This window comes from Malus sylvestris, chromosome 7 (assembly GCF_916048215.2).
Source record: "Malus sylvestris chromosome 7, drMalSylv7.2, whole genome shotgun sequence".
Classification (NCBI taxonomy): Eukaryota; Viridiplantae; Streptophyta; class Magnoliopsida; order Rosales; family Rosaceae; genus Malus; species Malus sylvestris.
Genome location: NC_062266.1, coordinates 20,072,789 through 20,095,577, shown reverse-complemented (window position 1 = coordinate 20,095,577; position 22,789 = coordinate 20,072,789). Strand labels below are relative to the sequence as shown.

The 22,789-nt window shown below is 36.8% G+C and overlaps 2 protein-coding genes and 1 pseudogene across 6 annotated transcripts; 1 reads left to right on the top strand and 2 right to left on the bottom strand.

Moving 5' to 3' along the window:
* The first annotated feature begins 38 nt into the window (after nt 1–38).
* On the top strand, nt 39–1,795 carry LOC126630156 (rust resistance kinase Lr10-like; annotated as a pseudogene).
* An 8,702-nt stretch (nt 1,796–10,497) lies between these two features.
* On the bottom strand, nt 10,498–15,979 carry LOC126629274 (beta-amylase 2, chloroplastic-like). Of its 2 annotated transcripts, none has more exons than XM_050299243.1 (9): nt 15,526–15,979; nt 15,318–15,398; nt 14,654–14,857; nt 13,545–13,739; nt 13,136–13,300; nt 12,669–12,929; nt 12,339–12,578; nt 11,734–11,953; nt 10,498–10,760 (listed from the first exon to the last, which is right to left on the bottom strand). In XM_050299243.1, exons 1-9 carry the CDS (start codon nt 15,802–15,804, stop codon nt 10,738–10,740), a joined length of 1,668 nt encoding a protein of 555 aa, XP_050155200.1. In that variant the 5' UTR covers nt 15,805–15,979; the 3' UTR covers nt 10,498–10,737. The 2 variants fall into 2 exon arrangements, with proteins under 2 accessions (XP_050155200.1, XP_050155201.1); XM_050299244.1 differs by having other exon boundaries at nt 12,360–12,578.
* Nucleotides 15,980–16,967: 988 nt separating this feature from the next.
* LOC126629275 (protein ALP1-like) lies at nt 16,968–22,527 on the bottom strand. Of its 4 annotated transcripts, XM_050299245.1 has the most exons (7): nt 22,184–22,527; nt 21,737–21,842; nt 21,107–21,172; nt 19,573–19,621; nt 18,687–19,198; nt 18,367–18,592; nt 17,664–18,272 (listed from the first exon to the last, which is right to left on the bottom strand). In XM_050299245.1, the coding sequence occupies exons 5-7, from the start codon at nt 19,194–19,196 to the stop codon at nt 17,815–17,817; spliced, it is 1,194 nt and encodes a 397-aa protein (XP_050155202.1). In that variant the 5' UTR covers nt 19,197–19,198; nt 19,573–19,621; nt 21,107–21,172; nt 21,737–21,842; nt 22,184–22,527; the 3' UTR covers nt 17,664–17,814. The 4 variants fall into 4 exon arrangements, 2 of the variants coding, with proteins under 2 accessions (XP_050155202.1, XP_050155203.1); XR_007625699.1 differs by lacking the exons at nt 17,664–18,272; nt 18,367–18,592; nt 18,687–19,198 and adding exons at nt 16,968–17,159; nt 17,257–17,615; XR_007625700.1 differs by lacking the exons at nt 17,664–18,272; nt 18,367–18,592; nt 18,687–19,198 and adding exons at nt 16,968–17,159; nt 17,257–17,579.
* Nucleotides 22,528–22,789: the final 262 nt, after the last annotated feature.

Here is a 22,789-nt window from a genome sequence, read left to right as displayed (position 1 = left end):
TCCATTTTTTACATCTAGTGTTTTGTCGTTGCTGAATTATGTGGGGTATTAATTTATTGCAGAACAGTTACGCTTTCCTCGATGGTTTCCATTCAAATCCATCGGTAAGAGCTTGTATTTCTTGCATATAGTCAACTCTTTGATTTTTATTTACTTTTCGCACTTATAGCCGTTCCGTTGGTATGGCTTTTACTTTTTGCTATTTTTGTTGCAGTGCGTGGATGGGGTATATTGATGTGGATTGGTAAGAAGAGCTTGTATTATTCTATGTGTGTATGGATCTTTTAGGCTAGGGTTTGACCAGGAAAGGAAAAATTTAAACGAATGATGCCATGTAGAATTATAATTGTATTGATTATATTGATAACACAAGGTTTAAATATATACTAGTCTTTTGACTTGCAGTACAAGTAAACTCAAGCTTACAGAGATTTACCAAACCTAACCCAATAGAATCCTAACCAAATTCACCTACACGACACGCAATACTAGAAAAAAGTTGAAAGTAGTGTGGATATAACAAATAGGTTTCTTTTCTTACGATTCTTGTGGTGATATATTTCTTATTGCAGGCTTATTTTTTTCTAGCAAGACTGCTATTTGGGGTTCCAATTTCAACTGTATTTTTAGTCTATAAATGGCGAAGAAGACATTTGTCAATGTATAGTACAATAGAAGACTTTCTGCAACACGATAAGAACTTCATTCCTATAAGGTACACTTACTCAGACATTAAGAAGATGACTCACACGTTTAAGGATAAGTTGCGTGAAGGCGGCTTTGGTTCCGTATTTAAAGGAAAGTTACGCAATGGCCGTTTTGTAGCAATTAAAGTTTTGGGCAAGCCCAAAGCTAATGGCCAAGATTTCATTAGTGAAATAGCTACCATTGGAAGGATTCATCATGTTCATGTTGTGCAACTTGTTGGTTATTGTGTTGAGGGATCAAAGCGTGCTCTAGTATATGAATTCATGATTAATGGCTCTCTTGATAAATACATTTATTCCAAAGAAGGAAGTATCCCCTTAACTATCAACAAAATGTTTGAGATTTCTCTTGGAGTGGCCCAAGGGATTGAGTATCTACATCAAGGTTGCGAAATGCAAATTCTACATTTCGATATCAAGCCTCATAATATTCTTCTTGATGAGAACTTCAAAGCAAAGGTTTCTGACTTTGGGCTAGCAAAGTTGTACCCTGTAGATAATAGCATTGTCACGTTGACGGCAGCAAGAGGGACAATGGGATATATTGCTCCTGAATTGTTCTACAAAAATATTGGAGGCATCTCATACAAGGCCGATGTCTATAGTTTCGGAATGTTGTTGATGGAAATGGCAAGCAGAAGGAAGAATTAGAATAGAACGGTAGAACATTCAAGCCAAATCTACTTCCCTTTGTGGGTATACGATCAGTATATCATGGGAAATGATTTGGAGATGGACAATGGTACAGACGAGGAAAAGAATGCAATAAGAAAGATGATTATAACTGCCTTGGGGTGCATTCAAATGAAACCAACTGATCGCCCTTCGATGCACAGAGTCATTGAGATGCTTGGAGGAGATGCTGAATGTATGCAGATGCCCCTCAGGCCTTCTCTATGCCTGCAAGAGACTCCTGTGGCTGTGGGTGGTATTCAAGACAATAATGTGATCCCAATATGTTCTAACGTAGAGCTAACATGTTCTTTGTCAGCTAGGTGATGACCAACTTGTTAATTAAAAGAAAGTGAAATAATGTATTAAATTCTTACTTTCAAGTGATTTAATGAAGAACTGTTATTTGAGGTTTATATTGAGTACCTGGTCCTCTAGAGTATGACTGACTAGCTTATCAAGCTTTCAAAGGTTGTCTTATTTTTTTGTCTTCTCATCTGCCTATTAATTTGCACGGGTTGCCATGGCCTACCTTTCACGAGCTTATAATGAGCTTCTTCTTCATCAGTTTTGTCCATCTATTTTTCTTCACCAACCTTGAGACTTACTAGGCTTACTATTGAGAAGATCTACGCTTAGCATCAGGTTTTCTGCAGTCGAAACTTGAAATTTATTTTCCTCCATGGCGCGTTCTGATCAAATGGAGCTGTCTTCCTGAAATTGTACTTCTTGGCTACTGTCAAAATATGCACCTTAAAATTGGTTTGAGGTGTTAGAGTAGAATCCTCATCTCCAGATTCCTTGTATATCAAGTCATTTATAGTTGTAATTAGTTTAGGATTTTTTTTCCTTCCATAATTGGGTTACGTTTAACCCTATATATTGTAAAAAAGGGATTAATTTTAAGGAGTCTCCACATGCAGTATGAATTCCACAACCAAACTGTATTCATAAGAAGGTAACCCACAACTACAATAGGGTTACGTTACAAAGTATTGATGTTCTTCATCATGACATCTTCTCTTAAACACTGATGGGATAGCTTTGAATTTATATGAGCGTGCGCCATTTTTGCTCATATCATGTCTGTGCCGCCTTTTTTCATTCATTAATGTCCATATTTATGCATGAAGCTTTCATATGTAAACGTGTGAAAAACAGAAATAGGATGTCAACCAAATTGCTTTTTGTATATCCATACTTGCAACGCATAGCGGTTCTTATTGATTTGTTGCTGTGGTTTTGGTTTGCTTATTTGCTACCGGAAATCATATTGACGAATGACCTGTAGATCCGCCACACACCCAATTCCTATTTTAATTTTCAATCACTGAGGCCCACACGTAACGAAAGTATCGTGCGTCGCAAGTTATACGTAAGAATCTCTATGTCTTACAAAGTGAGACTTCTTTCTTTGTCCTAATTATGCTTGTGGAAATTTCATTATTCTGACTTAGAACCTACGTGCCACTCTTGTTCCCCTAACAACTTAGTCAGCTATATGATTTTTCCTCTATTTTTAGTCTCGTGTGATGAGTACCCCCAAATACACATGATATTTGCTTTTTTTTCCTAAATAATTACAGTTTTTTTATATGACTTTTAATGAATGTCTGGCTTCATAACTTTAAGGTCTGTCTTTCAAACAATCGAGATCATTTGAAATATATAATTAGTTGATTTTTCAAAATTTTTGAAATTTGATAAATTCAACTTTCACACCTCATCCGCATCTTTAATAATTTAAATGAAAGAATAATCTCCGAACGCCAAAACCAAATTCCAATTTATTTATTTTTATATAGCAATTGATACGACAGTAGAATGGTGTGGTAGAATGTTATGGTAAGACCTGTCATTCGTGTCGTGTTTTCTGTATTCGTGTTGTTTTCGTGTCATACCCAATATCTTAACGGGGTCGTGTCGTGTAACACCCGTTAAAATAAACGGGTTAAATGACCCGACCTGAAATCGACCCGATAATATTAACAGGTAATATGACCCGATCCGTTACCTGTTAAGGAAAATATATTTTAAACCAATAAATAATCAAATGAAAAACATAATACTATATAAGTATATATATACCATATTGTCACATCCAAAACATAAAAACGCATTTTTCTTTTAAGTATATTTTCACTTACCTAAAGTCTTTAATAGTTTTTTAATTGATGTAGAAGTGTAAAAAAAATATAGAAAAAATATATAAACGCTCGTAATGACAAGTTTAACAACTTTCATGAAGAGCTTAACTTCGAAATTCACCACTATATTCATATAAATCATAGATCAAAATTTAACCATTGATTGTTGTTTACATTTACACTTCATTGTTCTCATCAAATTTTCTTTTTTTTCAGATTTTCTTTTTTGAAAACTTGATCTATTAGAGGATGCAGGAAGATGAACGGTTTGGATCGTTGATATTATATTCAGAGTGTTACAGTTAGTGAAAATATTGCTTGATGTTTATAAAGTTTCTACAAACTATATGACATTGACTCATATTTCAGTTAACCGTAAATATCAAAACATGATATCAAAGATCTAAACCGTTCATCTTCTTACATCCGCCATATGATCATGTTTTCAAAAAAGAAAATTTAAAAAAATGAAATTCAGTAAGAAAAATAAAGCGTAAATGACAATTGACAGTTAAATATAAATTTAAGGTTTATGAATTATAGTGTTGGATTTCGAAGCTAACCCCTTCATGAAAGTTGTAAAGTTTGTCACTATGAGTGATTGTATATATTTTTTTTTATTTTTTACACTTCTACAATAATTATTATTAATTTTACCCTCAAATAAAAAACATTATTCATGAAGGTTTGAAGGATTTTAAAAATCTAAACGATAATGTAAGTGTACTCGTGGAGGAATAATGATGAATCACGAGTGTTTATATATTCTTTCACATTTTCCATACTTGCATGTATGTCTTCTTAGTTCTTGCCTATACAAATAATATATTAGTTTATTTTAATTTTGGACAACAACATGTTAAGTAAAATTTATCCTAGTAATGATAATAAGGAACTCTCATAATAAAATTCAATATGACTAAAACTTTTTTTTTAAACTTATATAGAATAATAATACAAAATTATATATTTAATATAGAATATATTGTATATATTAATATGGCTTTTGTATTTTATAATAAATCTTTTAGTAATTAAACTTTAAAATTATCAAAATAAATTTTTTCTTAACTGGTTACCACGTGTTACCCGCGTGTATACCCGTTAAGAACCCGTTATTAACAGGTTCTTAACGTGTCACCCGATAATGATCCGATAAGTTATTGTGTTGATCTGAAACCCGTTATTTTCGTGTCATTTTTATGTTGTGTCTCCGTGTCAGAAACTGCCAGATCTAGGTAAGTCCTTTGCTCATAGTTTCTGAAGTACCCTAAAAGTCAAGATCTTAATTAGTGGAAAGACTTGGATATCAAGCAGTTGAAATAATGAAATTTCAAACATTTCGAAAAATCAATACATAGGAAACATCGTAGTAAGTATCAAATAATGAAACCTAATGGTAGTGCTAATCCATAGATACATGTTTTCAATTCCTTCTCTTTGACCTACTTATACATAATGCCAAAACAATTACAGACTACGACTAGTAGTGGAACCAAAATCAATTTTGATAACCTTTTGTTTCATCCTCCTGCGAATCTGTCTCTAAAAGACTTAAAAATCAGCTATATGATTTTTCTTTATTTTAAAGTCTCGTGTTAATAAGTAACACACTATTTTAAAAAATGAGACTGCTTTTTACTTTTTCTAAGTCATTACATATTTTTTGTTGTCAATGAATGTCTCACTACATGACTTCAACATGGTTGTTCAAATTAATGTACATCAATCAATATAGACTCTTAAAAAGCTAGTTGATTTTTCAAAATTTGTTGAAATTTGATTAGTTCAACCGATTTCATTTCCTAAACTGATGTTGTATGAGTGTTGAGAACCACAGATGGATCCATGAAGCTTCTTGATTCCATCCTTGCACCCACGTCCAAATTCATCCCTCAAAGTATTGTGTTTTGTCTTAACTAAACTTTGAATTAAGAATTTGGCCGAATCATTGGTCTTCCTTGCGAATCAATTGACTTTGTTAGGCAAGTTTTGGTTTCCCATTCTCAAAGAGAAAATTTTGGATGGGATGACATGCTATATGGCAAGACAAGTGACATATATTAACTGGATAAAACCACTACAACTTTTCAACATGAAATGGAGACAAATTCTTTTAGAGTATATTTGGGTGAAGAACTTTCAAACTCTAAAACTTTGTGCAATGTGATAACTGCTTAATGCCTGTTATTATTAAAAGGAATCTGATTCACTACTTTTTCTAAATTTTTGGCTTCCAATGAATGTCTCCCTTCAAGGTCGTCGTTTTTGTGAACACGGAAAATTCCTGAAACGAAAGAGATAAGAACAACGTGCACAAAATAATATTTGTGTTTGATGATTTTCGGTTACAATCTCTCTCAAATTTGATCATCTGATTCGATCTCCGTAAGGTGTTGATTTGTGGATGTTTTGTTGATCCAAGGGCCGTCGAGGCTTGATCTTGGATGAACTGTTGGAAGTTTCTTCAAGGGGCCGTGGGCTTGATCTTTGAAGGTGGATTTGAGCGGATCTTCAAGGAGCCGTTGGGGCTTGATTTTGAGGATGAGTGTTTCTTCAAGGGCCGTTAAGGTTTGATCTTGAATAACGGTGATGAACGGATCTTCAAGGGCTTTTGGACTTGATCTTGAAGAACGGTGATGAACGGATATTCAAAGGCTTTTGGGCTTCATCTTGAAGATGGATGATTGTTGATCCAAGGGCCGTCGGGGCTTGATCTTGGGATGAACAGTTGTGTGGATTTATTGATGTTGTTGATCCAAATGGCCGTTGGGGCTTGATCTTAGGATGAACAGTTGTGTGAATTTGTTGATGTTATTGATCCAAAGGGTCGTGGGGGATTGATCTTAGGATGAACAATTGTGTGGATTTGTTGATGTTGCTGATCCAAAGGGTCGTTGGGGCTTGATCATAGGATGAACAGTTATGTGGATTTGGTGATGTTGTTGATCCAAAAGGGCCGTCGGGGCTTGATCTTAGGATGAACAGTTGTGTGGATTTGTTGAACACTTTCTTCAAGGGTCGTCGAGGCTTGATCTTGAATTGGTGGAAGTTCTTCAAGGGCCGTTGGGGCTTGATCTTGAAGGAGAAATTTCTTCAAGGGCCGTTAGGGCTTGATCTTGAAGGAGGATGATTGTTGATCCAAATGGCCGTTGGGGCTTAATCTTAGGATGAACATTTATGTGGATTTGGTGATGTTGTTTATCCAAAAGGGCCGTCGGGGCTTGATCTTAGGATGAACAGTTGTGTGGATTTGTTGATGTTATTGATCCAAAGGGCCGTGGGGGCTTGATCTTAGGATGAACAATTGTGTGGATTTGTTGATGTTTTTGATCCAAAGGGTCGTTGGGGCTTGATCTTAGGATGAACAGTTATGTGGATTTGGTGATGTTGTTGATCCAAAAGGGCCGTCGGGGCTTGATCTTAGGATGAACAGTTGTGTGGATTTGTTGAACACTTTCTTCAAGGGCCGTCGAGGCTTGATCTTGAATTGGTGGAAGTTCTTCAAGGGCCGTTGGGGCTTGATCTTGAAGGAGAAATTTCTTCAAGGGCCGTTAGGGCTTGATCTTGAAGGAGGATTTGACGAAGAACGAAGAGGGCTTTCTTGATCCTTCGGGATTTGCTTGAATTTGGGAGGTTGGATACTTGAAAGCTTTAGAGTTTCAAAGCTTCAAGGATTTTGGATGTGTGGGGAGTATTCTCTTCCATTTTGGGAGTAGAGAAATGTATTTGTGAATTGGTTTCTGATACCTTGATGTAGAAGCCTATTTATAGGCTTTGAGAATGAATCACCACCACAAAATATTTTTTTCTTTTCCAAGCACCATTGCCTAATTTCCCACTTAATACAATTTTAAACTTGAAGTGGCAATTTTATGGCCTAATTTTCCACTTAATATCATTTTAAACTTGATATGTGCATGCTTTGTCATTGCCCAAAATGAGAAGAAAACCTTGTTTTGATCTTCAATGGATTGAAATGTGTTTGCCTTGTCATTGCCCAAAATGAGAAGAAAAACTTGTGTAATCCTCCAAGGGTATTTCTTTTTATTTTGTTGAGTCACACACCATGTGTACAATTTGTATGACACGTGGCATATGCCATGTATGCCTTGACACGTCAAAATTTTAATGCGTTGGTGAACATTTATTTCACCGCAACTTCGATGTCTACAGTTTTATTTTATTTTATTTTATTTTTTGTCAAATGATAGATTACGTTATATTAGATATTAAATTAGTAATCAACGAGATTTGAACCCACACCGTTATGTAAGAGCTCAATACCTTTCCACCATTGTGGTAAAAGACCACTTGCTCTAAGGTCGTTGTTTGTTCCTATTATGCATCCATTGTTGATTTTTATAATAAAGTAAAACTGATTTTTGCATGTTCTTTTTCTCCTCTTTTAGCTTATATTTATTGTTAGTTTTTTTATACTCTCTTGATTTTATTTAATTTAAATGACCAGAAATAAATACGAGTATATTAGAAAAAGAAAAATAATGTGAAAATCACAATCACTTTACAGATGGTTTAAATTTCATTTGTTCAACTTTTACATCATTCTCATTTTCCTTAGAAATTTAATAAAAGAAGAATTATCATTCGGACAACACATAATTCTAAAATTTTGGATAGCAACCGATACGAGAGTTTTCATTCTTGGGCTGCTTTCTTTTGAGTGTTGAGCATCCATGTCCACTTCAATGATTCATCTAAGTATTACGCTTTGTTTTGATTTTTTTAGATGAAATGGTAGCAGTTTTATTACAATATTAAAACTTGAAACAAATATCAAAGAGAGAATTTAAGATAATATTCAAGTGGTCCTCAATACAAAGAAAGTTTAACAAAAAATAAAAGTCCAACTTGGCCAAACGAATTGCCACCATAGCGGTGGATTTGAGGGCAAGACATGCCCGAGAATAAGCAAGGGAACACATTCAAATTTTGAAATCATTCACACACAAACTTGGAGGATTGAGATGGCACTCCAAAACTAAAGAAACCCCTTTTCTAATGAAAAGGTTAATCACTCCGTGAATTGGCTTCTAAGACCTTATTCGCATGAAACCTTGAATATGAACAGGAGGATACTCTTCGATAATGAGTAGCGCTGACTCTGAAGAAGAACTGACAACGAACCAACTAGCATCCATACCTGAACTTTGTGTACAACAGCATCTACAAGATATTGATTATAAAAAAGTAGACTCATAAAGAGTCGATAACGACCAACACAAAATTAAAGTACTAACTAAGAGAGATGCAAACAACCTCACGAATGAGGCACTTATTGACAAAAATATTAAGAAAAAAACAGATATGTAGCAATCCATTAGAGAACGAAGGAGGAAGGGTAGAAAAATGGGGAAAGGGGCTGCTACCGGCCCCAAGCTAAAGCAAGTGTCAGCTACTATGGAGATCTTAGATTTAGGGTTTGGTAAGAGGAAGGAGAGAAGATATAGCGGCTAGGGTTTCTTTTATCCTTTGTTTTTTTGTTTAGGACAATACTTAATGTTTTGTTTTGCTTTGCTTAAAATTCATATTTTTCATCTAATTAAAATTTCTGTAGTGCTTAATGAAGTGATTGTAATTGTACTGAGGAATCAAAAGGAACTTACAAAATTCGGATGTTTTTTTTACAAGTTCAATGAAGAAAGATTAGATGAGATTAACTTTTCGGTAATGGCCAGGTGTGAAGCATCTACCCTCCTCCCTCTTAGGGATGAGGACTATTACACCCAGAAACCTCCCGCCCCTTCCTCCTCCACCATTTTTATTAAGAAATATTAGGAAAGTAAAAGAAAAAATACAAGTGGGTGGACTAAGCCATAACTCGCCATGACCATATGATCAACGAAACAGATAATAAGGGCGCAAAATGAAATGTCACGAGCATGGGCTGAGGCAACAAAATCTGGAACCATAAACAACTAGCGATAAGCATTACTAAATACCCTAAATAAAGCTAAAGAATCAGCAACCTGATTTCTTTCTCAATAAATATATGTACATATAAACCACATTTGACAAAATCGCCATAGACAATTCTTCCATTCCACCATAAGGAACCAAGGGACCGCATCGGAGCCTTGAAAAGATAATGAATAACCATCATAGAATCTGTTTCAATCCATATATGCTTCCAGTCTATGACCCAAGCTATATGCACAACCTCAATAATGGCAAGAATTTCTACAGCAATTGAACTTATAAAATTCGTATTTGAAGCAAAAGCACCAAGCACCTCACCCTTCGAAGAGCAAAAGGTCCCCCCCAAAACCAGCACGTTCGTTGGCACAAGACCTACCAATACTAACCTTAAGCCACCCATCCATCGACAACTTCCTAAGGATTGGAATAAAGGATGGAGTAGCAATAGAAAGCGGTGAGATACCCAATAAAGAGAAAATAGGCAACACTGAAGATTATTTGAGTCGGGTTTAGGTTTGAAGTTTAAAATCCATTAACATAAAAAATTTGACACAACACGATCTATTAAGATAACAGATTTGACACAAAAACAGCAGGCAAACACAACCCGTTTGCGAGGTCTGATTATAACTAACAATCATTAAGTAGTTGATCATGAGATTTCTACAATGTTATCCAACGTGTTAATTATTAATTGCATTTACCAACATTATTAATCATACAATACCAATACAATCAATCGTCGCCATCTCCAATTGAAAATGGTTCAAATTGCATAAATCATTCGTGCGGTGCGAGTCATATATCAATGCCACCCGTGGACACAAGTAACATTGACATATAACCCGTTTCGCGCACTAATGATTTGTGCAATTTAGCCTCCGTCAACGTTTGCAACCGCACAAACAACTATCGTAGCTGAGCTGATCTGGAATCACTTGCAAGTGGGGTGTTGTTTGTTTCCTTTCTCGACTCTTTTAGTAACTTCAAGCTAAAAACAAGGCTCATGACATGAGTATGCATTTGTGAGATTTGGAATGGAAATATCTTATAAACTACCATCATAGGTAACAAGTTTGTAACTACCGTTTTATCAGTTAATACACCAAACCTGTAGAATGCTATTATACTTTGTTTTACTCCTATAACACAATATTAAATACCGTCAATTTGCACACACAGACGAATCTGAAGACTGTATTACTCTCTCTCCGAAGCAGCAAGCCCCGCGTCCGTCCCCTGAAACCAGTGTGATGTCTATTTGAGTTGATCTAAACATCATGAGCGGCTTCTCCTGCGTTTTCGAGTGTTAGATGTGAGACCAGGCCAACAGAAAAAAAACAAAGAAAACACTACACCATGTGAGACATATCATCGTCCCATAATAGCAAGTGTATGTACAGATCATAGCAGCAGGGATATGATACAGGTTCTATACGCGGTAATGTATCCGACAGAAAAAAATGCAGTAACAATTGAGAGATGCGTAGGACAACAGAATATGCTTTAATTTTCTTTCAACATGCTGTACACAGTGACTTGCAGAGTGAAAGTCCTGTTTAAAGAACACAGTATGGGGAATTAGGTACACTATCATATAGAAAGCAAAACCCAACTTCATTGTTTGCATGCTGAAAAAAGAATTTTAACTGCAAATTTTCAAATTATTTTTCCTGACATGGCCATTCATGCGGTTTGTCATACACCGCTCACATGGTGTATAATGTGAGATACATTGCAAAACCATATAGCGGTGTTCCCCATGTCTTGGAGTGTAAGAAATTGAGTAAATATGAGTGTAGGGTCAGTTTGAAGCAGCTTTGATGAGAAGAACTGTGTAAATGAAGAGCTTCTACCAAATGATCCTTTGTATAATAAATGTTGATTCTGAGGCTAGAAGAAGTTACATGTTTGCGCATACACACACACACATATACATGAGTCTAAGAATGTACATTCGACCCTCTACATTATTTCATTAACTGGATTTCAGCTTCCCGCATAAGCTCAAGTTTTAGAGAGAAGGCTTGAATTTAGAGCTTATCAGAGAACCCTGATTTTATTATTCGAAGGGTGTAACCAAACAACACAACATAATATGAGAAATAACACTTCTGAGCGTGCAAGAGGACGTCCCATACAGTGCATTGTATAAATCATTCTTCTCGCTATAAAATGAAATATATGCAAGTCTGTGCATATGTGTGCTCATGCTTGAGTGTGTAGAAATATAGGAGAAGAGAACCGTGTTGTCTTACAACTCTTACCATGCATTCTCTTGACAAACCGTTCGAACTCCATTAAGTTATGCCTCTCAATGAGAACTGGGCTTAATCTGAGGTAGGTAAATGCGGATAAATGTCTGCCATCTGGATCATTCCTGGGCTTAGCATTTTCTAATATCTTGTTGTAGCCTTCTCTATCAAAGCATGCAAGAGCATTCTCACTAGCGACTGGAATGTCAGCATCCCATGCAGCATTCAGCACCTGCAAACCAATGTGTACTCCAAAATCATTATAAAAACAAAGAAATGCTTTACAAATAACATTTTGATACGTTATTCAACGCAGACTGACATGGAGGATTTATTAACATTTCACAAGGTTGCTTGCCCATGTCAGTTAGAAATTTTGAAACATTTGTTTGACAGATGGAGAAAAATGAATTTGAGCAGATAAATTATTCACAAAATAACAACTAACTCGGATACTAAAGGTGCCCCCCTTCCCAAGAAAAAAAAAGGCATATTCACTCCAAATTCAAAATGATGCTTTTCAAATTTCTCCCCATCCAGCCACACGCTTTTCCAAATGTTGGTGGTTTGTATTTATTTCTCAATTTACGTACACTTATAATCCAGGAAGTAATTACATGAGTTTCTGTGCTTGCTACCTGCCAAACCAATCCCTCAGGGTCTGCCAGTGCTTCCGGAAAGCCCTGATGCTGGTCTGACGTGCGCATTTCAACACATGTGAAATTCAGGGCAGCCTCATGCTTTTTTAACATTTCTGATATTGGCACATACCCATCACGATTGCAGGAGTTGTAAAATCCAGCAGTTAATTCAGCAGGATGGCTGGCAGTCTTGTACCACCAGTGGATACCTGATACCTGCTCATAAATCAAATAAAGAAACTCCACAAAATGAAAACCTGTGAAGAACTAATGTCCAAGAAGCAAGAACTGAGGAAAGTGACTCACCTTTGTAGCAATGTGTGTGCCTTCGAAAGCTAAATTGGCCAGAGCAAGTACACGATCACCATGATCAATCAAAACACGGGAGTACCAATTGAGGAAGAATCTGCCATAGTAGCTATCATAATCACCTCCGTCACGGAAAAACCCTGTCTCATGTGGTTGGGAACTATAAGAACCTGCATTATCTGGTGCTCTGGCCCAAAAGGAGTGGCCCCTTGCTTCTGCAGCCTGCGTCAGATACTTCATCAAGTATCGGTCATAACACTGCACCGAACCAGGTTGAATCAAAGAATTATTTCAAACGTTAGAAAGAAGTAAAAAATCAAATGAATTACCGGCTTAAGGTCATAACCATAGATGAATGAAGGGCTATTAACTTAACGTTCAGAAATAACTGTCAGTCCCTAGCTATCATGCATGCCGCCACCTTATTAATCTCCCAGTAATGAAAAGAATTATCACCAAGGTACCTGGAATTCACCAATACCAGGATATTTCCAACCATGCTGTTCAGGATAAGAAGGATAACGTAGCTCTCCACATGGACCTAATCCAACTTCAATTTCTGATATTATTCCTTCCTCAAAAAATTCATTAAATTCAACTCTGAAGCTCCTCATGTAGTCGAAGTAAACCTGCATTTGGTTTCATTATAAATAAACAGAATAGAAATTCTCAGCATCAAGCAGTATGTCTGAAGAATTCATAAGCTTTGATTTTTATAGCATACACATATAGGAGCTGGAAAATGTTTAACAATAGTTTCTTTCTAAAACATGAGTGGAACATGTAAAAGAAGACAAATATAGGAGGAATGGAGCAATGGAAAACCCTAGAAATAAAAGACCAGCATAACTAAGTAATTCCAGAATACTATACCTCAACAGCAGTACGGCCTCTTAAAACTCGCTCCTTATCAATTCCCCATGTGAGACATTCAGCATTGCGTTTCCCTTCTTTATTTGTAAAATATATATCAGGATTCTTTTGGCCAATTTCTGTCACCCAGTGAGGAAGTGGGATATGTACATCATCCCCAACATTGCCTCCACATTCATGGAATGACATCACGACCTACAGCAATATAGAGTATGACAAAACGTATAGTAGAAAATCCATATCCTATTTGAAATGAGATTTTAATGATAGGCAGTCTCACAAACTAATATAACAACAGAAATGTTATCAGTATATTAGCTTTTCAGAATCCACTGAAGACTATTATGCCACTTACCTAAGACAATAGTCCCATTTACTAATGGCAACTCATTAAAAAAGGATAGCTTAGTACTAATCACCCTGATTGAATTATCTGTATAAATCAAAGCCTTTTCAACTGTTTCAAAATAATTATCTTGACTGACAGATTTTATTAATAAGCAACTGTCTCTTATACAGATTGTGTATAAATTACCTATTGTATACTTTCTTTTTTTATCAACTAAAGTATGCTTTATTCTCATGAATTACTGCATTTATCCGAGTGATCCACAGCCGACAAAAGTCTCTACTTTGTTTACATCTACAACTCTAAGTAAGAACCATATCTACAATTCTACATCATGTATCAACTAAAGTCAACGAAGTTTCCAAGCCAAGGGAAGAAATTTTTTAACCATGTAAGGAATATATGTCTAGCGTTTACAGTGATTCATTTAAGTTAACTTCACAAACCCATATGGTGTAACCTATTTAAATAACAGATTTATGTCCAAAAGCAACTAAAGTGCATCATGTCAGAGGCAAATATGACACTTCCAGAACCTTCTCGGTGTATGAGGAATAAGTATCAGTTCTCTATGACATACCTAAATTCTGAGATTGGTGCAGGTTAACATAGGTAAGAACTGCACTCTCATAATTTTATTTAAGGGAGAGTGCACAAGATACTGAAGGGAAACAAGAAACAGAATACGAAAAGAAAAGAAATATTACAACACACACCCAAAGCGAAAAAAGAAATTCTAGTATAAGTATATACTACTCACCTGTAGCTTAAGGTTAAGATCACGCACAATCTGAAAAAGTCTCTTGTAGCCATTCCAATTATATTGCTGTGGATTGTGCGCCTCTACTATCCCCCACCAGCAATCAACCATAACACCATCAACTCCAACCGACTTCAACACTTGTAGTTGATTTCGCAGAGCTTCTGGCTCAACTAGCTCAAAGTTCATATTGATCACACCCAACTGACAGTTTCCCCCCACCGTGAAACACAGAACAACTACAATTAGCCTTGACTTGTACAAAAAGATAGCTTCAACATGAAGAAAAATAAAAACAAAAACTTGAACAGCAATTTTTGTTCACAAGTCTCACTGTGATTTGAACGGTTCAAACCCAACAAAGATATGTATAATTTCTAAATTGTTAATCCGGCACATTCACACATTGAAACATGATTTCACTTAATTGACAATATCGATTAAAATTCTAACAATTTGACAAGACAATGATTAAAAACCAAATACAAACATACCATTTTATGTCGCTAGACAGTCTTTTATAGAGCAATAAGTTTAATTAGGATCACATTTTCGTATATGATTTCACTTGATCAATTTTATTGATTGAATATTTACAACTTACAGTGCACAATAGTAAATTTCAGCTATACACATGGTAGAAAGGAGTGCTTCAGAAACTCACCGGTAACATCACATACACAGGAACATACGGCGTGCCGGTAAAATCACGCTCCTCAAACTTTTCTGTTGAAGAATCTTCAGCCTATCATCAAACCAGAATAAGTTTCCAAATTTCTCCTTAATCACTGCATCAACACAATTCTTCCAAACAAAGCACCCCAATTAAATTTGAAAAAATGAAATTTTAAACAGACTAATCATATCCTCACCTGATTGTGACCGGCATTTTCCACAGGATCACCCACCGCAGTCCCCTCAGCACTGTCTCTTGCCACGGCGAAACTCCAAGACCGATCACTCCCCAATACTCTCAAATGACACGAATTGAGCTCCGGCAAGCCCCGAAACCCCGGAGTGAGCTTAAGGGATGCTACCGCGGTCTGTGTGCAGGACGACAACCGAGCCATTGTCGTCGCCTTGCAACAAGCAATTGGCCGGCGTGGCGCCCTCAGCGTACTGGATACTTGAGGAGCCGAGAATTGTGCCATTTTCGAATTGTGCGGAATCGGCAGCCACCACTGTTACTCTGTAGGGAACTTTTGAAGGGAAGTGGAGTGGCGGTGTAAGGCGATTTTCCTTTTCATTTTCCAGACAGTTTTCTCGGGAAACAAACAGGTGGAGTGGAGGGGAGAGAACCTGTAACGAGGTTTACGGATCTAAGATACAGTTATTTCAGCTCTAACACTAAGGGTGCGTTTGTTGCGCCGGACTGTCTCGAACTGGACTAGCTGCCGGGACTAAGCTGGACTGGCTTAGACTAGACTAAGCTGGACTAACTTAGTGAAGCGTTTGGTGCAGTCTCGGACTAAGAAGCAGGATAAGAAAAACAGTACTGTTCATCAGATTTGTGTTTGCTTAGACTAGGACTACAAATTTTTGCCATTGTGTAATAGAGTAATGCTACAAATCTCATGATATGGGTTAATTGGAGCATATTTTTGCCAAGTATATTATGAATCTTAAAAAAAATTGACAATTGTTTTGTTTCTATTACCTGCTAATAGAATTGAGTTTAATTTGCAAATGTAGCTTAATTTAAACTCTATCACCCAACAGAAGAAAAATAATAGTGCCCAATACATGCAACTTCAACAAATACAAGTACATAAGATCTCCATAATTTAGAAAATCCTAGTTAACATTAGTTAACATTAGCCAAAATAGATCTCCATAATTTACAAAATGGCTAGTTAACATAAGCCAAAATACTAGTGCAAAGCTAAGTTATAAGTCATAACATAAGATTGTATGATTAATAAAATACATCCATGTTAACGTTATTAAAATACATTCATGTTAACATTAGCTAAAATCCTCATCCGCTTGCGTTGTCGCTTAAAAGCCTTTGGACGAACACTTTCTTGAGTTCTGGTTTGATTGCCCTGAACACTCCCACATTTTTTGGTTTATCCAAAATAAGAGACAATGCATCAATTTGATCCATATGAGAGAGACCCATTACTTCAAGTTCATTAGCTATGTCAGTATGATCTGCAGTACCTTGAACTAAAGCTTCAGTTACCATTTGCATCCTCTTCCCACTTTCAACATAAAAATCTTTCAGTCCACTGATAATTGCCTCGGTTCCATCATTTGAACTTCCCACAGCTCTTTTCCTCTTTCTTTGGCTATTTTCAGATGGGGTGCTTTGTTGGTTCATTGAAGAAACAAAATTTTCACCTCCAATATCACTTTCACCAACATGATCATGACTTTGTTCCTCCATCATTTGAGCAGGGGTTTCGGCTACATTACCCGTAGCCCGATCTTTTCCAAATATATATGCAAATCTATCAAACAGTGGAAAAGGTTTGCTTCTCCATCCATCGGCTTCTTTATTTCTCTAAGATTATATCAACATAGCAAAACTAAAATTTAGCATGCGTAACAAATATAGCAGCAAGAATATAACTAATGCATAAATAAAATAGGATATGAACCTGCACATAAGTTTGCCATGCGTCATCACTGTCAACTTCAACGCACTTTTTGACATCATTCCATGCAAATCCACTTGTGTTTATCATGTCAACGACCATACTATATGTTTTTTTCCATTTCTTCAACTTGGATTCAATATGTGGATTTGCCTTTATATTTGAATGAGGACATAAAACATTGACAGCTTTTGCTATTTCAACCAAAGTACCTTGTTTGAAAGCACCGGTATCACACCGTTGCTTCCGAGCAACAAAATCCTCAAGAACTCCTAGTAATACTTCTTCCTCAAATGCTTCCCATTTACGCCTTCTTCCTTTTGGCTCTTGAGTAGCATTCAAAAAAATTTCGTTATCCATACCTAAACAAAAAATATTTTAATGAAGGAAAATACCATACAAATAATCAATTTGCATAATATCCAATCAACTTGCATAATATCCAATCAACTTGCATAACATCCAATTAATTTGCATACCATCCAATCATTGTGCTAATATCTAACAAATGCATGATAAAAAAGGAATACTAAAATAAAATGTTATCATTAACACATATAGCTAGTTCGGTTGCTGGTTCCTAATTGCTCTCCACTCATTATACATTTCCTGAGCCATATCATTCCTCATTGCAGTCCACTGGTCCGATGTTTGAACACTACCAACATATTCACCTTCTTCTGTATTTTGTCCATCTTCTATTATTGGCAAATTCTCCATTGGATCTACAGACATCTCTTGCCTAATAAGATTGTGTAGTAGGCAACAAGCGGTAATTATTCGACCTTGTGTCCTTATCGGATAGAAAGATGGACTCCTTAGTATCGACCACCTTCCTTTTAGCAGGCCAAAACAGCGTTCAATTACATTCCTTGCCTTAGAATGCTTCATGTTAAAATATTCTTCCTTATTAGAAGGTGTTCGTCCCTCCCATTCAGATAAATGATAAGGTATTCCTCTATAGGGTGCAAGGAATCCTTCACCATTTGTATAACCACCATCTACAAGGTAATAACAACCTAATGAAAAAAGAAATAGACCTTATTAGTGTTTTGTAGTTGACAAACAGAACTAAACTTAACTTACAAAGTTGAGACTAAGTAATAGTCTTACCCGCTGGTACTTTAAAACCATTAGGCCTACTAATTGCATCATGTAGCACTCTAGAGTCTGATGCGGAACCCTCCCACCCCAGAAACACATATATGAACTGCATATCTCCTGAACACACACCTAACACATTAGTTGCGACTCGACCCTTTCTTGTTCGGTATCTTGGTTTGTCAATTTCAGGTACATGCACATCAATGTGTGTTCCATCCAATGCTCCCAAGCAATTCTTAAAAATAAAAAATAAAAAAGTTTTTGTTAATTTATACAAAGGGAATGAAGAGTTAAAGCTTAGGGAAAATGAAAAAAAATTCTCATCATACCTTAAAACATCGCCACCTAGGATCTGTAGAATCAATAGGCACAGGCTGGGGGACTTTTAGTAGGATACCTTGTAATAGCAAAATTCCTTGCAATACGCTATTGAAATACCTACTTATAGTCTCTCCCGACCTATAAAATCTACCGCCAACACTACGATTCTTAGTATGATGTGCTAATATTTGTAAAGTCATACACACATGTTCCTCTACAGACACCAAACCATCAGTTTTTACCCTCCCATCTTGACGAAGTAAGTCGCATAATATGCCAAAAGTCCTTCTATCCATTCTCAATTCGTTGACACATTCAGTATCAGTATTCCCTATTATACCATTCAGATAACACAAACTAATCTCTCGTCTAATAAGTGAACGGTTAGTCAATGTGGGTCGTTCAACATGTCTCTGTTTGCCACGTAGCATCATCACCACAAGAATCGTACAAATACAAATTGTCTCCAAATAAGACATCTCTAACAATAAGATCAATAAAAGTTTCCTTCGATCCATATCTATCCAAACAAAACAAAAAACAAAAAACAAATTAACTAGATCATTAACCCGAGGCAACAAATATACAGGTGGCGTTGAAAAAAAAAAGTTTTCATTAACCCGAGGCAACAAATATACAGGTGGCGTTGAAAAAAAAAAGTTTTCATTAACCCGAGGCAACAAATATACAGGTGGCGTTGAAAAAAAAAAGTTTTCATTAACCCGAGGCAACAAATATACAGGTGGCGTTGAAAAAAAAAGTTTTCATTAACCCGAGGCATCATATTCAAAATGTTCTACTCTTATACATCTATAAACATGTGTCTAAGAACACTAGTATGAGGATTGCTATCATTGCTAGGCATTGCATGTGAAAAGGGAAATTAAAGGACACCTGTAATGCAGTAGCCTTAGCCTTAGCCTTCCGTTTATGCTCCTCTTCTCTGCAACCAACAACTACAAAAAATTGCAATTCAGCATCAACCCCACACAATACAAAACATTCACATTGTAATATCATGGTTATAAACCAAGTACACACACACTGCATACATACATACACACACTACATACATACATACACACACTGCATACATACATACACACACTGCATACAGTGCATACACACACTATATACACTACACACACACACTGCATACACTACACACACACCCTGCAAGTACACACACACTGCATACACCCTGCATACATACACACTGCAAACACACTACACACACTGCATACATACACACTGCAAACACTACACATATACACACACTACATACATTACACACACTACATACACTACACACACACACTGCATACATACACACTGCATACACCCTGCACACACACACTGCAAACACACTACACACACACACTGCATACATACACACTGCAAACATACACTGCAAACACACTACACACACACACTGCATACATACACACTGCAAACATACACTACACACACACCCTGCAAGTACACACACACTGCATACACCCTGCACACACACACTGCAAACACACTACACACACACTGCATACATACACACTGCAAACACTACACATATACACACACTACATACACTACACATACACACTGCATACATACACACTGCATACACCCTGCACACACACACTGCAAACACACTACACACACACACTGCATACATACACACTGCAAACATACACTGCAAACACACTACACACACACACTGCATACATACACACTGCAAACATACACTACACACACACCCTGCAAGTACACACACACTGCATACACCCTGCACACACACACTGCAAACACACTACACACACACACTGCATACATACACACTGCAAACATACACTGCAAACACACTACACACACACACTGCATACACTGCAAACATACACTACACACACACCCTGCAAGTACACACACACTGCATACACCCTGCACACACACACTGCAAACACACTACACACACACACTGCATACATACACACTGCAAACACTACACATATACACACACTACATACACTACACACACTACATACACTGCATACATACACACTGCATACACCCTGCACACACACACTGCAAACACACTACACACACACACTGCATACATACACACTGCAAACACAGTACATACATACACACACTACATACACTACACACACACACTACATACACTACACACACACACTGCATACATACACACTGGCAGTGTAACAACTTCTCAGGACCATGACAAAATAAAATGATATAACTACACTACACACACACACTGCATACATACACTCTAGTCAATTTGTTTATGCATAACGCATAGCAAAATGATATAACTACACTTCATCACAAAAAATCAGATAAGCTTCGAACTGCATCAGCAAGCAGATTGATTGAAAACTAAAATCAAATTCATTGAAGGCCCGTGAATTACCTGTTCAAAGAGTCCTTTCGGCAAAAATGTAATGAAGTTGTACTTTGTAGTCGATATAGAATTCCCCTGGAACAATTGAACGCATAATAATTAAAACCGAATACAAACAAAATGAAGTAAGATTTAAAGTGGCAAATAACAGAACATAGATTACATATCCTACACGTTTATACTAATAAACTTGTTGATGGCACATGGTGGAGGTAAAACAAAATCCTGAAAACATCCACTATGCTAGAAACATATTCTAGATTCTGAGAAGGCCATATCCTAATATTCTGTTCTACGATCCAGATGAAAGAAAGGCAGGGCACTCAAGAACTAAGGAGAAATTATTCATTATTTAAGTTGGGTTAGTTCTAAACATTGAAAGGCAGCCAATATTTGAAGAACCTAATAACTTGTACCAATTTATATATACAAAATCGGGGTATATATAAAAATCACTCACAGAATCCAAAGAGTAGTAACATAATTCAATGTAATTCCTCTTGCAAAGACACCAACTTTTCGCAACAATGAGATTAAAAACCAAATCAACCAACTATCAAAATCCAATGAGTGGTAAACAAGCTATACATTATGCAAAATAGGCAATCAAACGGCCAAAAAACAGCCACAAAATCCAACCTTTTTGCACAGCTTGAGACGTTTCCGCCGCAATGCCTCTCCTTGCTTCTGCTCAGCTTCCCTTCTCCTCTTCTTCTTCCTCTTGTGAAACCCAGACACGAAATTGCTTCACAAAATCCAAACAAGCAAAGCATCAAAACCCGAAAAATCAAAAAACCCAATTCAGAAAACGCGAAAAGAAACAAAATTTCAGGGCTTAGATTTCATCACTGAGCAAATTTTGTGATGGCGGTTTTTACTACCTGAGGATTTGAAAGAAAAGTTGAAATATGAAAACCCCAAATTCTAATCTTAATTTGACCTAAAAATCAAAACCCTAATTTGTTCAAGTGCAGAGGTCTATCATTGAAAATTTCTCAAACCCAAAACAACAAAATCAAATGAAGCTCAGTAATACCACGATCTGCAAAACAAATTGACGAAATAAAGCGAAGATGCGAAGTTTACCAGACAAGTCGGAGCAGATGAGGGCGAGCAGATGCAGATGAGGGAAGGCGCAGAGATCAGAATGAGGAAGATGACGATGAGGGAGCAGGGCAAGGACGACGATGAGGGAAGACGCAGCGATGAGGACGAGCTACGTAGGTTCTTGGATGAGTGACTCTCTCGCGGCTTTCTCTCAGGGCTTACGAGTCCTCCCGAAACTGGGGTTCCTCGTTAAGAACGCGTAAGGAGGTGAATAATCCGAGCGAGTCCGACCTAAGGTCATTAAAACTAATCCTGCTACAAACCAAACAAGGGACTATAGTCTAGTCCAGTCCAGTCCTCCCTAGTCCTGTCAAACAAACGGCCCCTAAAACTAATCCTGCTACAAACCAAACAAGGGACTATAGTCTAGTCCAGTCCAGTCCTCCCTAGTCCTGTCAAACAAACGGCCCCTAAAAGTTCTTTTTCCCGGGTATGAGCGCTGACGGATGGACTGTCACAGACCATAATCCACCGAGAAGGATTATCTCCCCTCTTTTTTTTCCTCTCATTTCCTTCTAATTGAATAGTCACGGTTAAGCACGTTAACATTTTATATTAATTTTTTATACCAAAAGAATGACAAAA